The following is a 19,275-nucleotide window of genomic DNA, read 5'->3' as shown; positions in this document are numbered from 1 at the left end:
GAGGCCTCTGAGAGATGAAAAAATTCTTCTACCTCATGTGTCATTATATAGTGTAGATACATGCTAAATATGTCATACCCACAGAGTGAAACAACAGTACTGAGCAATCAGAGGCTAATACACTGTATGTCAATATCCCCACTGAGTTGTCTAATAGGAGTCTAGTGCCTAATTACTGTAAAACCTACCAGTCTTGTTAAACTGTGATCACCCCTATTGCTAATATCACTTCACCTGGTCAGGTATTAGCCATGGTGGGAGAATATGTTTACAATTATTTATTAATTACAATATTTCAGATTCCTACAAATTCAGAGTGACAGCTTCTTACAGACATCCCTCATACTTGCACAGGAGAACCTGTCCCTTTGAGAAAAAAGTATAATGTCATTTGTTCTACAGTGCGTGTTAAAAGATCATAGAGTCACAAAATCATAGAATCAACCAGGTTGGAAAAGGCCTCTGAGACCATCAAATCCAATCCTTGATCCATCACCACCATGGTTACTAGACCATGGCACTGAGTGCCACATCCAGTCTCATCTTAAAAACCTCCAGGGACGGAGAATCCACCACTTCCCTGGGCAGCACATTCCAATGTCTGATTACTCTCTCTGTAAAAAAATTTCTTCCTAATATCCAACCTAAACCTCCCCTGGCAGAGCTTAAGACCATACCCTCTTGTCCTACTGCTGGTTGCCTGGGAGAAGAGACCAACTCCCACCTGGCTACAACCTCCTTTCAGGGAGTTGTAGAGAGTGATGAGGTCTCCCCTGAGCCTCCTCTTCTCCAGGCTGAACAACCCCGGCTCCCTCAGCCTCTCCTTACAGGATTTGTGCTCCAGTCCCTTCACCAGCCTCATTGCTCTTCTCTGGACTTTCTCCAGCACCACAATATCCTTCCTGAACTGAGGGGCCCAGAACTGGACACAGTACTCCAGGTGTGACCTCACTAGCATTGAGTTCAGGGGAAGAAATACTTCCCTGGTCCTGCTGGCCACACTGTTCCTGATCCAGGCCAGGATGCCATTGGCCGCCTTGGCCCTTGAGCACACTGCTGGTTCAACTTCCTGTCAGTCCACACTCCCAGATCTCTTTCTGCCTGGCTGCTCTCCAGCCACTCACCAGCCTGTAGTGCTGCATGGGGTTGTTGTGGTCAAAGTGCAGGACCTGGCACTTGGCCTTGTTGAACCTCATCCTGTTGGAATCAGACCATCTCTCCAGCGTGTCCAGGTCCCTCTGAAGAGCCCTCCTGCCATCCAGCTGATCAACACTCCCCCCTAACTTGGTGTCATCTGCAAATTTGCTAATGGTACACTCAATTCCCTCATCCAGATCATCAATAAAAATATTAAACAGGACTGGGTCCAACATTGATCCCTAGGGGACACCACTAGTAACTGGTTGCCAACTGGATGCAGCACAGTTCACCACCACTCTCTGGGCCTGGCCCTCCAACCAGTTCCTAACCTAGTACAGAGTGCCCCTGTCCAAGCTGCGGGCTGCCAGCTTTTTCAGGAGTATGCTGTGGCAGATGGTGTCAAAGGCTTTGCTGAAGTCCAGATAGACTATGTCCACAACCACCAGGCGGGTCACCTGATCATAAAAGGAGATCAGGTTGGTCAGATAGGACCTGCCCTTCCTAAACCTGTGCTGTCTGGGTCTGATCTCTTGTCCATCTTGTAGGTGTTCTGTGATTGCACTTAGGACAATCTTCTCCATAACCTTACCAGGCACTGAGGTCAGGCTGATGGGCCTATAGTTTCTTGAGTCCTCCTTGCAGCCCTTTCTGTGGATGGCCATGACATTCTCCAACTTCCAATCATCTGGGACCTCCCTAGTGAGCCAGGACTGTTGGTAGATGATGGAGAGCAGCTGGGCGAGCTCTTCCGCCAGCTCCCTCATCGCCCTAGGATGGATCCCATTTGGCCCCATAGACTCATGAGGATCCAAGTGACTCAGCAGGTCGCTAACTGTTTCCTCCTGGATTACAGGGGGGCTTTATGCTATTGATGTATTTGTATAAACACTTCTGTTAATCCCTAACAGAAGTGGCTAGATTAAGTTCATATTGTGCCTTTGTCTCCCTAATTTTCTTTCTACATGACCTAACTGTATTCCTAAACTCTTCATGAGTAGTCAGCCCTTTTTTCCACAGTTGGTAAGCTCTCTTTTTTCCTCTAATTTCTTTCAAAATCTCCCTGTTGAAGGATGAGAAGATTCAGGTTGTAGTAGCTTCTCCTGGGGATAATACTATTCAGGATATATAAAATCAAGAGGGTCTTGTGTTGACTAAAGGGACACAAACCTGCAAATGAAAAGTAAGTTTAAATTGCATTTGCAGCAAGCAATACAAACCACTGATTATTCACATGCTCTGTTGCTCCAGACTTGCTGCTGGTTCAGTAGGGTCCCTTGCTAACTGACTTCTGTTGGATTCACTGAATGATCTTTACAGTGCACTCATGAGTAAATGTGTGTTAAATAGCAAGCAATGACAATGAGCAACAGAAGTGCTTTCTTCTCAAAGCAGAAGAATGTGAAAGCCAGGAAGAGACGGAGGGTATTACAGAATCTAAACCAATGTGACTGTTCCATTCTTATTAGGAATGCATAAAAAGGTATAAATTTGACTTTCCAAATATTTTTTAGTGTTTCTCTAGAAGAACTTAACAAGTTTAGCACCATGATAGGCATATCATGAAAGGTGCAGCCTCAGGCTGAAAACCCAAATATTTCTTAGTCAAACACACCTAAGGAAAAATTCTTCCATCAAAAATATCTGTATCTACCAACACTGCAGAGTATATACATGGAAGATAAGGACTGGAGACTGTGGGGGAGCACTTGTTTACTAACAAAAAGGTTCACCATTCTAGAATCTTGTTTAGTTTTGAAATGTTCCAGTTAAAAAAAAAAAGGCACACTATAATTTCCTTTCTCATCTACATTTCAGTAAATGAAAAATAATAAATGTAAACCAATTCAATGTACTTTTAATTTCCTTTCTAAAATAACAAAGTGTAGTAAAATATATTTTTCTTGTTTCTCCTCAGAAGTTCCTATTCTTAATTGATACTGCAGTGTAAGAAGAGCGTAGGACTATGCACTAGTTACAGAACATCACAGTGTTGCTGTGAGCTTATTTTGTTAATCCAAACTGTTGGTTCTCTGTGGTTACTTGTAGGAACCATATAGACAGACATGGTGTGATTATTCCTTACCAGCTCATTGCTGCCATCCTCATCAAAATCCTCCTCTATCCCATCAGTCATATCTTCTCCATCCCCATCTGCATCTGGCCCTCCTTCAATTGGCTCTTCCGTAGAGTTATCTGCATTCTCTGATATGCATTCCTCTTGAATCAAATCAGCATTATCTTCCATTTGTTTCTTTTGGGCTTCTGTAAGGAAAACATACTCTATAGAGATTCAGTAACCTTTCCTATTGGTGGCAAAGGGAAGTGCTCTGAGGAAGAATCCTAAGCTTTCCATCTCCAGATATGTTAGCTTTGTAAAACTCAGTGTGATAATATCTACCAGGCAAATAGGATTGAAAACCTTGTTTTCAAAAATTAGTGTATAAATCATTCACAGTATCAATATGGTCACCTATCATCTATCCCATGCAGTGGATGAAGGCTTCATTTACCAGTGGATCCAGCTTTTTGATTTTCTCTACTTGACTTTGCCTTGGGAATCCAATTGGCATAGTTACCATATATTTATTTATATGAAGCAAATGAGAAGTACATAAATCTCTATGCTCTAAGTGGAAGGCTGTTAACTTCCAATAACTGAACAAGAATTTGCATGAATTTCCTGTGAATATATCTCAACAACTTTATAGATAATCAACAAATCTTTCCAGTCAGGTTTATTATGTTTTTTATGGAGTAAAGTGACAGTTACTCCTCATTGACATAATATGCTGAACTAACTGGAGAATGCCCCTCTCCAGTTACCCTCATATTTTTGTAAAGTGGTGAAAAAAAAGACCATTTCCATGGAGGCCTGAAGTATCTATTCTGGTTACCTTCATGCAGATATCTGTGTTGTTATGATTAAGTATTGCAAAACTCCTGGATATGCTGATAAACTTCATCCAGCAGCAGAAATCCAGAGGAGGATTGATGGAGGAATGACAGAGACTGACTAGCCAGAAGAGTGGTTGGAGGGATAAAGTCCTATTCCTCTGGACATCAGGAGCTTAGATGAAAAGGTTTATATACTCAAAGTGAATAGGGGCCAGAAAATTGATTGCACTGGTAGCTAGAAAAACAATGTCTTTTCAGTATGAGGGTGATGAATGCTGAAATTTCTAGAACAAAAACATTTCTTTCTTTATAAGACTGACTGTTCTGTAGTGCTAGTAGTGCATCATATATCTTGTTGGACAGTCAATGAATCAAGGATTGCCTTGGAGCTCTATATTTTTCAGGTCTATGAACATATTATTATTTTACCTTAAATTATTATCTGCTACACATACTATTCAAATCTACTTGTATTTTTCTGTACCATAGTCTTAAAGCAAGACATTTGTTTTACCTTTTGCCTTTGCACATTTATTTTGTCATCTCTTTAACCTTTCTTAGTCTTTAGCCCCTCATTTTCAAATTGGTTTACTGAAGACACAGAACAATTAAGCTTTCCTCCCTTAGTCACTTAATGTTTTCAGAAAGATTCTTGTGTTTAAAGAATTAAAAGTCATCTTAGATAGCTGCTCCAACAGTACTGTATTAGCAGAAGATTCAGCCCATGGAGCCTCATCTTCTATTGGTAAGGTGTTTTGTAAAATATCATGCTAGTTATAAGTCATTGTGTTAATTGCTTACTGCACAAAGAAATGTGGATTGAATCAGCTACGCCTACGTCTGGCCCCACCACTTCCTATCTCAAGCCACTTCTGAGAACACTCAGCTGTGGCAGTGACAACTGAATCAACTTCGGTCAAGGCTTTTAAAAAAGGTTTGCTAAAATGACAGACTCCATACATTTAAATGAGAAACCTTCTAGGATACAGCTGCTAAAAAATTAGGTCACTTACTTAATTGTCTTAATGAGAACATACACTTGATTCTTCAGAGGAGTCTAAAATACCACCTCAGTACCCAACTCTTTTGGTCTTTATTGGGAAGCTAAACTTAAGATCCTAACTTTCAGCCTAATATTACAGGGAGAATATCCTCTAACAATTTTGTCACATCAAAACATTCCCATCTTCCTGATTTAGATTTTTACAAACAACGGAGCTATTCCTACAATTTTCCTATGTGTAGGAAATCCTATTATCTATATTCTCCCTATTGGAATGATTGAGGTTTAATAACAGAAAAAGATAGAACATCAGCTGGTACTGTAAGTAGAGTTTTCATGCAGCTGTAGAGCAGCAACCAATGTATGCACTGAGCTTGTCCACTTGTAACCTGTCACATTCCTCCAGATGTAACAGTTTTTAAGATTAAACATTAAATATTCTTCATGGTAATGCTTCAAACCTAAAAAACTAGAAGGACAAGATGATGGCTTGATTTTTGTTTTGTGTAAATGAGACACAGATCCTCTCTCTGATCCCAGTCTTAGCGAGACCACACCCTCTGGTAGAGGAAAGTAAGAATTAATATTGCCAAACCAGAGAGAAGGAATAAAATCATCTCATCATCTCATGTCTGAGACTGTAAATGAAATAGTTTAGCTACTGATGTATCTTACACAAATCTTTTAGCTGATGAATCAATCATCTGCAGACTAATCAGCCAGGCTGCATAACTCTCCTCGTCAGCTCAGGAGACTTAAATGGGTTTCCATGCTTACTGATATCTCAGAGGTGTTTTTCTCCTCACACACTCCATTGAGAGTCAAGGGATATGGGGGATGGGTTTTGCACCTGATGTTTTAAAACTTCAACATTTTGAAACCACTTTTCAATCTCAGGGTATTCATTGCTTGTCTTCAAAAGGCATAACACTATGATTCAATACAAATCAACATTTTCCTCCTTGAGCTGATTTCTATTTAAATGAGTTCACTACAGTCCATTAGCAAAAGTGAAAATTGGATATCAAAGTACAATGATGTGCAGACTGTTTTGCATAGTAATGGATTTTATATAAAAGCTCCCTAAAGTAGAGATGCACCATCTCAGAGTATTTCAGTTCACAAGTGATTCAATGGAATGCCTTGTAATTACATCTTCACTGATTATATCAGCTTTGTCTAACTTGCATAAAGTTCAAAATAGAATATAATTAACACATATTGTGTACAGTTCTCCTGAAAGAGATAATCAAACTCTGTACTAATGGTTTACCTTAGACTTGAAAAAACCCCTCAATTTTGTGAGATAAACTATAACAGCTGAGAGATTGGTCCTTGTTGTCAAAAGAGACTTAGAAAGTGATTCTAAAGAGAAGGTAATTTATTTTTTTAAATGTTTTTCCTTTTTATAAAGTTACTTGGGAACAGGAGGGATCTAGACCTAAATATCTATATTGCCCGTGTCAGGTCCATGGCCCTCAACCGCTGATTCCCAGTAATGTTTTACTCGGTCTTGATGGAACTCTTTTTATATGTCCTGATGGGATTTTTGGCTTCATGTAGCTCACTACTGCCCAGACACCCAGGCAGCTGTGGGTTCCAAGGCAGAATTTCTTTCACACATTTTACACAAAGTGCGTAATAAGTTTTCATCAATGAATGGAGCAGGGAAAAAATCATTGAGTTTTTCATGAGGTGCATCTGCCATTGGCCTGCTGGATCTCAACAAAATCAGCTCCTGTACAAAGATATACCATGTAATCTATAAGGAAATGGCAAAGCAAATATCACAGACAGTCATAAAAATTGAGTTTGTTTTCTATATATACCACGGTGAAAATACAACCTTTTAACTCTCAGCATGACTTTAAAGTGCTATCAAGTGAGATCATTCAGCTAAAAAAATGAACACTGCAATGACAGTAATAAAGATCTCGATTAAACTATAAAGCAGAGTTGGAATTTGTTATTTCCAAGTTTTGCTTCTAAACAAAACATTTTAAGCCAGAGAAAAGCTAAACTAGAGGTGTGGCGAATTTTACAAAGAGGCCATAGTTTCACTCAAAAGCTGAGGTTGGAAGGGATTTCTGGACTTTTCAAATCCAGTCCAGTCAGGGACAAACTTGAGTTTGTCCATGGGATCTTGGCCCAATGAGTTTTGAACATCTCCAGGGATGGAGCCCATACAGTCTCTCTGGGCAACCTGCCATATTGCTTAGTTGCATCTCTTTTCCTTATAGCAAACAGAAATTTTTCCTTGCTTCAACTTGTGACCATTGCCTATTGCTCAGGTAATAATTATTGATATAGACCAGCTAATAATTCTTAATGTGGATAGCGCTACTGTCCCCATGGTCAACAAGCTCTAACTTACTTCTGTTCAGTCAGGTTTTAGAGATGTTTCGTTTCCAGAACATCCAGAAAGATTTTTTTTCCTACTACGCCATAGAAAGCAATTCTTGCAATGATGGTGCATGCTCTGTAAAGAATATCCTCATAATAGTTCTACCTGAGAGTTAATTTACCTTGCTTCAGGCCTTCATTATGTAGCAAATTTCTGGAAAGCTTCCATTCTCTTTTGTCTATCTGCTTGACTGGTAACTAGGTTCTAATTTAATCCATTTCACTACAAATTGCTTTTACCTACCTGCTTCAGCTTTTTGCTGCTTTTCAATCTTTTCCAGTCTCCCTAGCAAGGAGTCAATTTTTGTTTTGATTTGGGTTAATTCCTTCTTGATTGTTTGCAACTCATCTGATTTCACTGTGGAAAGAGAGCAAAATGTAAACCATGAAATAAACTATATTTGTGGTGACCTTCCCCCACTCAAGCAAAACATGCTCTTTTTATTTTTCTCTTTTCTCTCTAGTAGAAAGTCTGCTCCCTCATTTCTGTCAGTATTTTTAGAGATTTAGCTTTTAACATTAACATTTTTAGTTAAAAGGCTGAATCCTAGGAAATCAGAGGATTCTAAACCGTAATGGCAAGAGTCCATGTGATGTGTATTGTTTTGTAATAATAATTTCAGGAAAAACATCTCAAGGGCGTTCTTCATAAATCCAAATCACTTTTACTGAAAAACAGCCTATAGTGAAATAATGGTTCAAATATCACCAACAACTCCCAGTCTTGCAATGAGATTTTGTTGGACTATTTTGTATAATAGTGACAACAATAAAAAGATCCCTCACAGTACATATTTTTCAGCAAGAGTGAATAGTAATATAAGTACTAGGGCAGCCAGGAAAGTAACATTATGTTCCAGACAAAAGCTTCCTTGCAATAGGTGTTTAATTTTGTTGCTTCAAAAGCTTTCAGTTCTGGTGATTTTTTGTAGTTTTTCCAGCTATGGATAATATATGAAAATATTTCATTTTGTGAGCACAGACAAGGACATGGAGGCAGCACCTATAAATTCAAAGTTTGAAGTTTCCAAATCTTTGTTGCCTTGCATTGCTCTTCAGTTTAGATCCTTATTGCACTCCCATTGTCTAACGTAAGAAGGAGTAACTGCTTTGGAGGTTTTTTGGCTTCAAAAGAAACAGCATTGCAGCCCTCATAAATAACCTCATTATTATGGCATTATCAGGACACGTTTTTATGCTCAGAAAGTAGTCCAATCAAATTCACTTGCCCTGTTTGTGCTAGGATATCATGTGGAAAAGCTCAAGACGAGAAAATGGGAACCTTGTGCTAGCATAGGAGAATAGACGTTTATAAAGGGCAAGAGTAGGTAACACAACTGTCATTCTTACAAATCTTGTAGGAAGAAATGGACCACCACTGTGAGGGACTGACAATGGAAGAGCTGTGTTACTCATCCATCCTTACCACTGCTGTAGAAGGATGTGAATTGACTTTGGTGTCAGTATCCAGAGCATCAATATACACAATAGGAGGACCCTGTTTGTGCCCAGGAAAAGGGATGTTCTGCTATGAAGAAGGACATGTTTCCTTTCTGTCAAAAGGGTCTCCTGGCTGCATCTTGCTATATCAGTCCTGTTCATTGACTTTTGGGCATGTATATCATCATGGTGTCTTGTATCTCATCATGCCCAAATTTGTTTTGGGCAGTCAATGTGATGATGAAGTGTGCAGACAAGTTATTGCCTGCTTCAGTGGTAGTAAATGAGTGTGTGTTTGCTTCAAATCAGCTTTATTCCAAACTTGTAACACATTCACTGAGGTGGAAATCAAGGTTTTTTATCTTAGAGTATGGGTTATGTGCATTACAGTCATAACATCAGCTAAAGGCAGTAGGTTGCTATATGCAGTAATGCACTTGTTTAATCATGTGCTCATGTTGAGAAATTGCATTATCTCACACTATCACAGGCTGAAACCTCTGATCTCATTGAATAAACTGTAGGACTTAGGGAAAAAAGCATAAAAATAAACTTTGTGCTAGAATCTTATATGTTACACAGTATTTGATGGAATTACTTTGTGTACTTATAGAGCAAGGCCTTGAAATGTTCTTAGAGAAATAATGCGTCACTGTCCAATCCTCCAGATCTGAAACAAAATGTTAAGATTTTGACAACTGTATATTCAGAAGGTTACTACTTCCTCAGGGGCAGTGGTTGGTCCACGCTGGAGTAGCAAGGTAGTGCAGAGTGAAATGGTGTGAATCGGTCCAATGGTATACACTAAGTGTTCACAACAACCCACTATGAAGCCAGCTGGTAACACATCTTGTGCAGCCAAGCTGTTGTGTCAGAGATGGTGCCTTGATTGGCAAACTTAAGGGTGGCCAAGCCTAAAAGGTCAAATCTCAGAAGTGACACTGCAAGGACCTAATGGTATTTGTTTCCGGTCTACTAAGCCAAGCAGAAGACGTTTACACTTCTGAGTTTGGTAAGGAAACAGACACACACATAAGGTTTCTGTTCAACTCAGGTCAAACCTCCAGCTGCACAGGGGCTTCCCTGTGATGTCCCTAGAAAAAACAGATTGTGAGGAAGACAGTACCAGAGGGAACACAGACACAGCAATGAGGATTCAAAGAACAAAGCCCAGTGGAAAAGGGCCTGGTGGTGCTGGTCAGCAGCTGGCTGAACATGAGCCAGCAGCGTGCCCAGGTGGCCTGAAGGTCAATGGCATCCTAGTTTGTATCAAAACTGGTGTGGCCAGCAGGACCAGGGCGGTGATTGTACCGCTGTACTCAGCACTGGTGAGGTCACACCTTGAGTCTCGCATCCAGTTCTAGGCCCCTCACTACAAGGAAGACGTTGAGGCACTGGAGAAAGTCTAGAGAAGGGCAATGAAGGCAGTGAAGCTGGTGAAGGGTCTACAGAGTCATATGAGGAGTAGCTGAGGGAACTGGGGTTGTTTAGCCTGGAGGAGGCTCAGGGGAGATGTTATCACTCTCTACTACTACCGGAAAGGAGGTTGTAGCAAGGTGGGGGTCAGTCTCTTCTCACAGGTAACAAGTGAGAGGACAGAGGACAAAATCTTAAGCTGTGTCAGGGGAGGTTCGGCTTGGACATTAGGAGCAATTTCTTCATGGAAAGAACAATTTGAACACTGGAATGGACTGCCCAGGGAGGTTGTGGGGACACCATCCCTGAAGGTGATCAAGAAAGTACTGGATGTGGCACCTAGTGCTAGGGTCTAGTTGACAAGGTGGTGGTTGGTCAAAAGCTGGACTTGATGATCTTGAAGGTCTTTTCCAACCTAAATGATTCTTTGATTCTGTGATCATACAGTCAATCACTTCAAGTTAACACTAAAAAAGACTGAAAGAAAAAAAGACAAAAAATTTTCAACAAATCTGCACAAAAAATTTTTGCCCTGTTTCCAATAGAGTTAAGGTATAATTTGAGTTGCCTATTGTTTTAACTTGCAGAGAATTTTACAAGCTTTCAAAATCATTGTCCTAGAGAAATTCCATTCCAAATAATATTGTAGTGGGTATTTCTGTAGAAAGTAGCAATTACTAAAGAAAAATTATGAAGGACCCTTATGAAAAACAGGTTGAGCATGAGCCAGTAATACATCCTTGTGACAAAGAAGGCTGTCAACATCCTGGGCTGCATTAGCAAGATGTTTCCTTTTTTTCCAGCAGATTGAGTGACATGATCTTTTCCCTTGTTATAGTTTAACCACAGCCAGCAACTAAGCACCACACAGTTTCTTGCTCCCCTTCAAGCTCCAGTAGGCTGGGGGGGAAGAAAATGGAAAGGGTAAAACTGAGAAAACTTGTGAGTTGAGATAAGAACATTTTATTAATTGAAATATAATAATATAACAATAATAAAAATAAATAAAAATAATACAATAGTGAAAATGAAAATAACAGAGAGAGAAATAAAACCCAAGGAATAGAAGTAATGTAAGTGAAAAAAACAACCAACTCCTGCCCAACCAGTCCCTGAACAAGCCCTGGGCAACCTTCTCCCTAATTTATTGCTGAGCATGATACCATGGTATGGAACATCTCTTTGGTCATCTGGGGTCACACACCCCAGGTGTATCCCCTCCCAGCTCCTTGTGCACCCCCCAGCCTGCTAATTGGTGTGGTGGGGTGAGAAGCAGAAAAGGCCTTGACTCTGTGTCAGCTCAGCAGTAATTGAAACATCCCTGTGCTATTAACACTGCTTCCTGCACAAACTCGAAATGCAACCCCACAGTATTTACTGTGAAAAAAATTAACTCTATCCCAGCCAAACCCAGTACACCCCTCTAATCAGCACTTTTGAGTCCACTTCTGGAGTACTGTGTCCAGTTCTGGGCTCCCCAGACATCCCTTCAAAGGTCAACCATCCTGTGACTGTGTGATTCAATAACTTCAGGCTTTTTAAGTAGTGTTATGATAAAGAAAAAATGTAGAGATTATAAATACTGTACTTCAGGTGTCCTGCTTTGAACATGCAAATTCTCCTTTAAAACATCATGGATTTTTTTTAATTGATCTCAGACAAGAAATAAAGCTTTTGATAAACATGACATCAGACCTTCATGTGTCCAAAATATCTGTTCATCTGCTTTTGAGTAATAAAGCAGGAAATTAAAGTAGCTGACTGTTTGGGTTTTTTTCCCTTTTAGCAGATAAGTAAAGGCCAGTAGGTGACATAAATGCACGTATTGAAAGGGAAAGAAATCACTAGTGAAATTCCTCAAGCACTGGCACCAAAATGACTAAATATCTTAGACAACTTTGAGGCAAAAAAAGTAAATAAATAGATGAAAATTACTGATTGCATAAAATTGAAAGGTGCCTTCTATTCAGAGTGAACTAGAATGGATGGAAGGGTCAGGTGATTTTAAGGAATGTTACATTAGAAAAAATTATGAGATACAATTGCACTGAAAATAAATCCTACACTAGATTGAGTAACAACAGAACTCCTATTCTTAGCACCAAGGCTAAAAGGCACTCAGCAGAAAAAGACAGTGACAGAATTGTCATTGGGTTGACAGTAGGCTATCACTATAATGCAACCCTGAGAAATAAAATGCAGTGCTAGGACTTGTCAAATGCTGTATTCCTAAAGATGGAGAAGTGTAATGTCTTTGTGTAAGGAGTATAAGGTGAGTCCAGGTTGAACCACTGAATTCTAGCAGGTAGGCATGGAGCAGGGCTGTGAAGATGACCATAAAAATGTTTCCATTTTACATACACAGCCTGTACTGTGACAGAAGCATTTTGGTTGCTTACCTGAGAAAAAAGAAGGTAAAAAGAAATAAAACTTATATGCTAATACAGTGTTGGCAGAACAAATGAATATGAACAAAGGAGAAACAAACTAAGCTGGAAATTAGAAGAAACAGAGACAGAAAAAATGCAAACATTAACTAACTTTAAAATGAAGCATAAAGGATTAGAGGATGCAGCAACTTGCAACAGTATGGAATTTGATTCAGTGACCCTTTCCAGCCCTTTGGGCCTTCTGGAGTGCATCTTTCATTGATGTATCTAACACTAAAGGAAATAAAGGTGAAAACAGGAAATGTAATATTAAGGTCAGTCACATTTTTAGAAATGAAAGCGCTGCTGTTGGACCACAGCTATATTTGTGAAACGCTTTTTGCCATAAATACAAATTGATTCATCCAGAAAGCATGATGTAGATTTCTTTGGAAAAAAATGTCATGTATTTTTATCTAAGCCCTTCAAGTTTAATATAAACTATTTATCATATTTTATTACTTACTTATCACTGAAAAATCAGTTAGCTGATGAAGATAAATATAACCTATACAAGTGAAAATTAATTCATTTAAAGACATAATTCAATACATACTGTAATGTCTTAAGTGTCTAGTCCTTAATCTCAAGTAAACGGGGTATAAAAGATTTGATTATTATTTTCCTCCTTATTTCAGATGTGTAAAATGAAAGTGCATACCCTGAGAGCTTTAATTTCTACATTGTCAGAAAAAGTGAGTTTTTCCCAGTTCTACATAGTGATTTGAATTTGCTGCTTCATACCATTAACATGAGAACTACTATGTGTGATTTACACACTAACATGTTTAATTTTGTGCATTACTTCTAATAGTTTGGAAATGCTGATTTAGTGTTTTCAAGTCTTTGGAGTTAAAAAGAAAACAAAATACTGTCAACTGCTCTTTGAAAAATTAAAGATTTAGGACAGAAATCAAATATTCCTATTTTGTGTTTTAGAAGCAAACTTAGAACATATATTGTGACTTTTTGGTCAATCAAGAATTTACTGTGCTGGCAGACATTATTTTTGAAGATGTACTCATCAACGAGCAAGACATTTTTTGTATTTTTGTAACATCTTTGCTCTGTGCCACAACAAAATCCTGTCTTTGGATTGCTGGTTTTAAGAAGTGAGTATTTTTAATTTGGGTAATTTGACTGAGGTCTCTCCTGTGTTCTAACCTTTAATATGATATGTATGTATTAATTTTCTGGATTCAGTCTGAATGTGGAGAAAACCTAGGAGAAGACTTATGTCTATGAGATTTCTACTTACATCTGAAAAGTATGTTAGAGGATGTGATCTCATGAGGGTTTTGATATTTGGGGGTGAAATCTTTCAAACATAGGCAATACCATTTTGACATTGTTAATTCTGAACTTGCAATTAAGCTGTTTTATGATCTTACATTTGATTTAAAATTCAAAATAGCTTCCTTCCCAGAACTATGTTTCTCCTTATTGAAGGAATCCTTTATTTAACTAGCAATAAACTACAATTAGAATCAACAGTGCCTTAGTTGAAGGGGTCAGATTAGCAGCATAGAGCGAGGGACAGCAAAATATTAAATTGCTTCATCCCACAATTCAACATACTTCTCCAAGAAAATGGCAAAGGAAGCCACAAAATATACAGTCTCCACTTTCCAAATTGAAGTCTCTAAGCGAGTTCCATTGTTTCTCTGATAAAGGTCTTACAATAAGCTGATTACATTCTTGTTCAAGTCAATAAAATCATGTTTCTACTTTAATGATGGGTTGGCTGGACTTCATAAAAAGGGAAGTTATTCTTTGGGGAAATTAAGTATGAAAATCTGTATACTGTGTGTCTGACTCCTTTTAAAGTTGTGCTGCATGCAGAAAGAATTTTTTGTGCAATTTATTCCATCACAATAAATAGTCTCTGCAGTTTTGTTCAAATTGCCATTGTAAAGAACTAAGGGTAGAAACACAAGAAAGGTGAAAATGTCAAACAATATTTTTAGTGATGCATCTTGCAACTCTTCCTTAAGTGTTAAAGAGCTGAATCCAGGAATGATCTTGTCACTTAGAACTCTACGACTGACATTTTTAGAATTCAGATCACACCTGAGTACGTTGAAGGATACTTTCACTGGGGTATAACACTGTCTGTTAGGACCTGAACACTCCTGGTTGCACTTCCATTGAATAATTTATACGTTCTGCAACACTTGCTATGTTATGCAGACAGTATTTTGGAATTCTTATAGCAAGTGACTATGGGTACTTGGACCAGAGCTGAATCCAATAATATGCATTACTTAAGTCCTGACGTGGTACTACAAAACATTTTTTGAAATGCAGAAGAAATAGTAAAGCCAATTTGGTGATAATTCTGAGGAAGAGATATCTATACATTAATATTTTCTGTCTCATTCACCACAATGAAAATCCAGATTTCTGGGCAAGAGTTCTTCTTGACATCTGTTGCAATACACTAAGATCCTCAGCTCTCTAGAAGAATTTTAGAATTATTCTAGTTCTGGACAATGAGAAAAAAATGTAAAATACTTATCTGAAAATAATTCATCTTTTCAAGGCAAAGTGAGTCCAAAAAGCTCATTCTTATTAGATCATGCTTTAGGATAACTAGTAAATTGAATGTACTGATATGACTAACGATTCGTATGCATAAAACAACAGTAAAGGATGAACAAATGAGATATAAGGAATGAATTTGTAAGCGTATATACTTACTAAAGCTTTGATTCACTGTGTGAAAATCCAGAGACTCAAGGGCTGAAAAGGACTAACAAAATAATTTAAATTCCAAGTTTTCTAAATTGAAGATCTTGAGCTGCATGCTTTCTTTTAAATTTATAGGAGAAAACATAATTCATCACTTAAAGTACTGAGGAAAGGCAAAAAGCATTTATGGACAAGTGGATTACTTCAAGATGTGTATGAAATATCTAGACTCATGTCATCTTCCAGAGAACGAAGGAAGTGTTACTACTCCCAGTAATCGTTTTAGGGTCTGAGAGAGATTCATAACATAACATCTAAATTTAGATATCTTCCTGTTTGCTAAGTGTGAAAACTCCCCTTATTGGTAATGAACATCTAGCCATTCATTCACTGAAGACTTGTGAATGATTAAACTGTACAGGCAAGAGAGCATCTCTTTTTCAGAATGTTATCCTTTTCAAGGATGGTTTGAGATCCTTGCTCTTGAGCTTACATTACCTTTAGGTCTGTTTACCACATGTCCATTCTTTCAGTCACATGTTTATTACATGTTTTCCTTCAAGGTCTCTGATATCATCTGGTCATACAGTAGGATTAAGAATGGATCCTGGTGGGCTCCTAGAGGTCCAACTTCTTTTTTAGATACTAGTGTGTGAGACTTGGGTATGTTACTCAAGCACAATATATAACTGGGTACTGTTGATGCTATAATTAACTCCTCTGGCAGTAAGATGTACTGTTGGTGGATTCACATGTAAGACAGTATGATGTTTTGTTGGTCACTCTGGTACTGCAAAAGTCTTATTGAAGTCCCTCCATTCTTTCTGATATCTGATCCCTACCTGATCTTTCTCTTCCTCTTCCAGTGACGCTTCCAAGGACAGTATCACTCCACATAAGGGGCAGGGGAAGACGGGTGGGTGCTGAAAGATGCACGAAGAGGAAGATGAAGTTCCCAGGACATACTACGTAGTGGGGAGCTTGATGAACTTGGAGGAGGGAATGCCTATTGTTCATCAGCTCTTCTAAGGCCAGTTCACTAAAGAAGGGTTAAATAACCCCAAGTTGCCAATCCTGTTTTGAACTTCCTTTAAAACAGACAAAGACACTTTGCCTCTTTCTATCCTCAAAAGAATCTGGTAAAAAAAGAACACATAACCCAACCTCCCCAGCCCATCATATCATCTTAAATACAACCCTCGTCTCCACACAAGTCATTGTGCCTCTATCTGTAACAAGATTATTATCTTTGCTCTATTACCAGCTGTACACAAGACCTCATGATGCATGAGCAGTTGGGATGATAGAAGATTTTAAACAGGCTTCTTCTGAGGCCAAGGAAGCAGCTCAAATGTTGTTGAAAGAATTTTCTTCAAAAGTGTCATCAGTGTGCTCCTTGACTTGCAGGAAAGGCCTGGAAGCTTTGGTAAAACAGCCAGTTTTTCAAGCTAGAGACTGACGGTAGGAAGTGACTGCAACAGAGCTATACAGTAGAAGTTGTCTGCTTGCAGAAATTGCTAGGATCATTGTTTCAATAATATTCAACTGATATCAGCAACTCACATTTGGATCCTGAGGAAGAGGCCCCACTTGAGGTGGATCGTGATGCTCCTTTCATGGAGAAAACCCCTTTGCCTCTACGAGTTGTTGTCACAGCCACACGAGGACGTTTCAGTGGAATCACTGCACGGGGCGGTGGAGGAACACGGCCATGGTAATCAAACAACCTAGAAAAGATTATGTCAGCTGAACTCCATAAAACCTTCTGTGATTTCATGTCATGGAAGCCCTGTCAACTAAATTTTCACGTTATCTTTGAGAAAATTAGCCTTTGAAACCTTAATCACTTTATATCACAGTCAAATTACATTTCAAGGATCTATGCACATTAAGTACCTTATTCAGATTTCAGTCACAGACCAGTGCATAGCTCTGGTCATACTTTTTTGCATGATTTAAACAAAGGATGCATTATGGGACTCTGTTATTTGCAGTATGGAAAATCCATAACCTGCTTTCCACAGGTCCAAATCATTTCATTGCATACAACCAACAGTAGTACATTTTGTTGTGATATTGCAGGTCCTTTATTACATGCATGACTTAAATTCCAGTTTTCTATCTGCTATCTTTAAAGATGTAAAAAATGAAAAAGAACTTTTCTGAAGACAGCCATCTCTATAAAAAAATATCCTGCAGTTTGTAAAATAGCAAGAGTCTTTGCATATGTTCTTGTTATTGAAGAGTGAATTAGTGCAAAAACAATAAAATACCCAAGCATGCTTAACTAGAAAAAAAAAAAAAGTGTTGTTCAAATCAAAACCTCTAGCAGGTAGATATTCACAGATTTACCACTACAGTCAATGAAAGATGCTCTATAAAAAAATGAGCTATTATTGCCAAACAGAATTGCCCAGTCCTAAAAATACAGTTATCAATAGAAGATAACTAGCCTGTGTAGAAGAAAATAAAGGCAGTAGAAAAGGTAATAAAAACTACAGATACACACTTGAAAACAGGCACACAAGAAACAGTAATTCACTCACCACAGCATCTAACAATGTGCTGAATAGGAAGCAGAATCAAACTTAAATCTTCTAACTCATTTTCTGTCAAGTAAACACTTAGTGTTTAAATCCTAGGTTCCTTACTTCTGTCTATACTGTAGTCTTACAGAAAATGTAACCATCTCCCTCTTTTTCTGTAGCTGTCTACTCATCACTTATCATATTGGATGATCTGCAGGTTGGTGATGATCTGCTGTTTGACATTACTGGAAAAACCTTTCAGAAGAACTTTAAGCTATCATGCACATGTTCATCATGTGATTATTCCTCCAAAGGTGATTTTTTTATGGCTTCCAGTGTTTCATGTTTAGATAATATAGTGAAATGGGAAACTATACTTCCTTTTCTTCAGATATAGAAGAACTGTTATCTATCTATTCCTACACTTATTTCTGAACTTATGCAGATTTTGGGCTTGGTGTTTTGTTTTACCAAGTTCTATACATTTCAATAGTATTATTTCTTTTAAAAAAGAATACTTCCACTTATAAGTTTTGAAGTACCCTACCTGTTTTCCTTGTGCTTGTAATAGGAGGAATGATAAACAGAAATGCTCAGTTCTAAAGTAATTCTTTGCCCCAGTAATCACTAATATGCACATAATTGTGCCTTTTATTTCAGCCACCCTTCTAAAATGTATAGTCCCAATCTTGCCAATCTGTCTTCATATAGATTTTATTTTAGAGCACTAACCATTCTTGTCACCCTTTTCTGACCCCACCACTGCTTTAGTCAAGGTAAGATAGAAGTATTCTACCTTCAGAGAAGTTGGAAAATTAATAGATATTAGAAAACAAGATCTATGGTTTGCGGTAAAACACAAAAATTCAGGAAGTTCAGAAGTTCAGAAGTTCAAAAATTCAAAGAATCATGACTATAAATCTTAAATTATATTCCTATAGAGATGTTGGTAGTTGATATGTTGTATTCTCCATGAGATTTTCTTTTCCATGACTACTATATAGAGGTTTTCATCTTTCCCTTCCATTAACTTGTATTTAACAGAGACTGGTAAAGGTCCTATGGTTTTTATTGTCAGAAGATCAGTATGTCCAGCCTTGTGAGGCCAACCTCATATTTAGGTTTTCTATCATAAAGGTTCTGCTGTCTTAATCCTGAAAGATTTCTAAATTAGAAAATCATACTATTAAATAGATTTATGGATACATTTCACTCTCAGTGGTTTTCCATAACAACACAATCACCAAGACAGACACCAGGCTCCACAGAAACAACTTTTAATCTACCATAAATATTTCTTTCATTGTGAAAGTGTAACCATTATAGTTGG

General features: G+C 38.2%; 1 protein-coding gene across 3 annotated transcripts in view; it reads right to left on the bottom strand.

Annotated features, from left to right (window-relative positions):
* RALYL (RALY RNA binding protein like) overlaps positions 1-19,275 on the bottom strand; it is a 375,282-nt gene that overhangs the window by 16,869 nt on the left and 339,138 nt on the right. For 2 of the 3 annotated variants that reach the window (XM_027659107.1, XM_027659110.1), the window contains 4 exons: positions 16,981-17,144; positions 16,260-16,340; positions 7,686-7,799; positions 3,224-3,402 (listed from right to left, as the gene is read on the bottom strand). In XM_027659107.1, coding sequence (XP_027514908.1) covers positions 3,224-3,402; positions 7,686-7,799; positions 16,260-16,340; positions 16,981-17,144 — 538 coding nt within the window. The remainder of the gene's footprint in view (positions 1-3,223; positions 3,403-7,685; positions 7,800-16,259; positions 16,341-16,980; positions 17,145-19,275) is intronic. The other variant, XM_027659108.1, reaches the window with a different exon arrangement.

Source organism: Corapipo altera, unplaced genomic scaffold (genome assembly GCF_003945725.1).
Source record: "Corapipo altera isolate COAL_440 unplaced genomic scaffold, ASM394572v1 52, whole genome shotgun sequence".
NCBI lineage: Eukaryota > Metazoa > Chordata > Aves > Passeriformes > Pipridae > Corapipo > Corapipo altera.
This window is presented reverse-complemented; position numbering and strand designations above follow the sequence as displayed.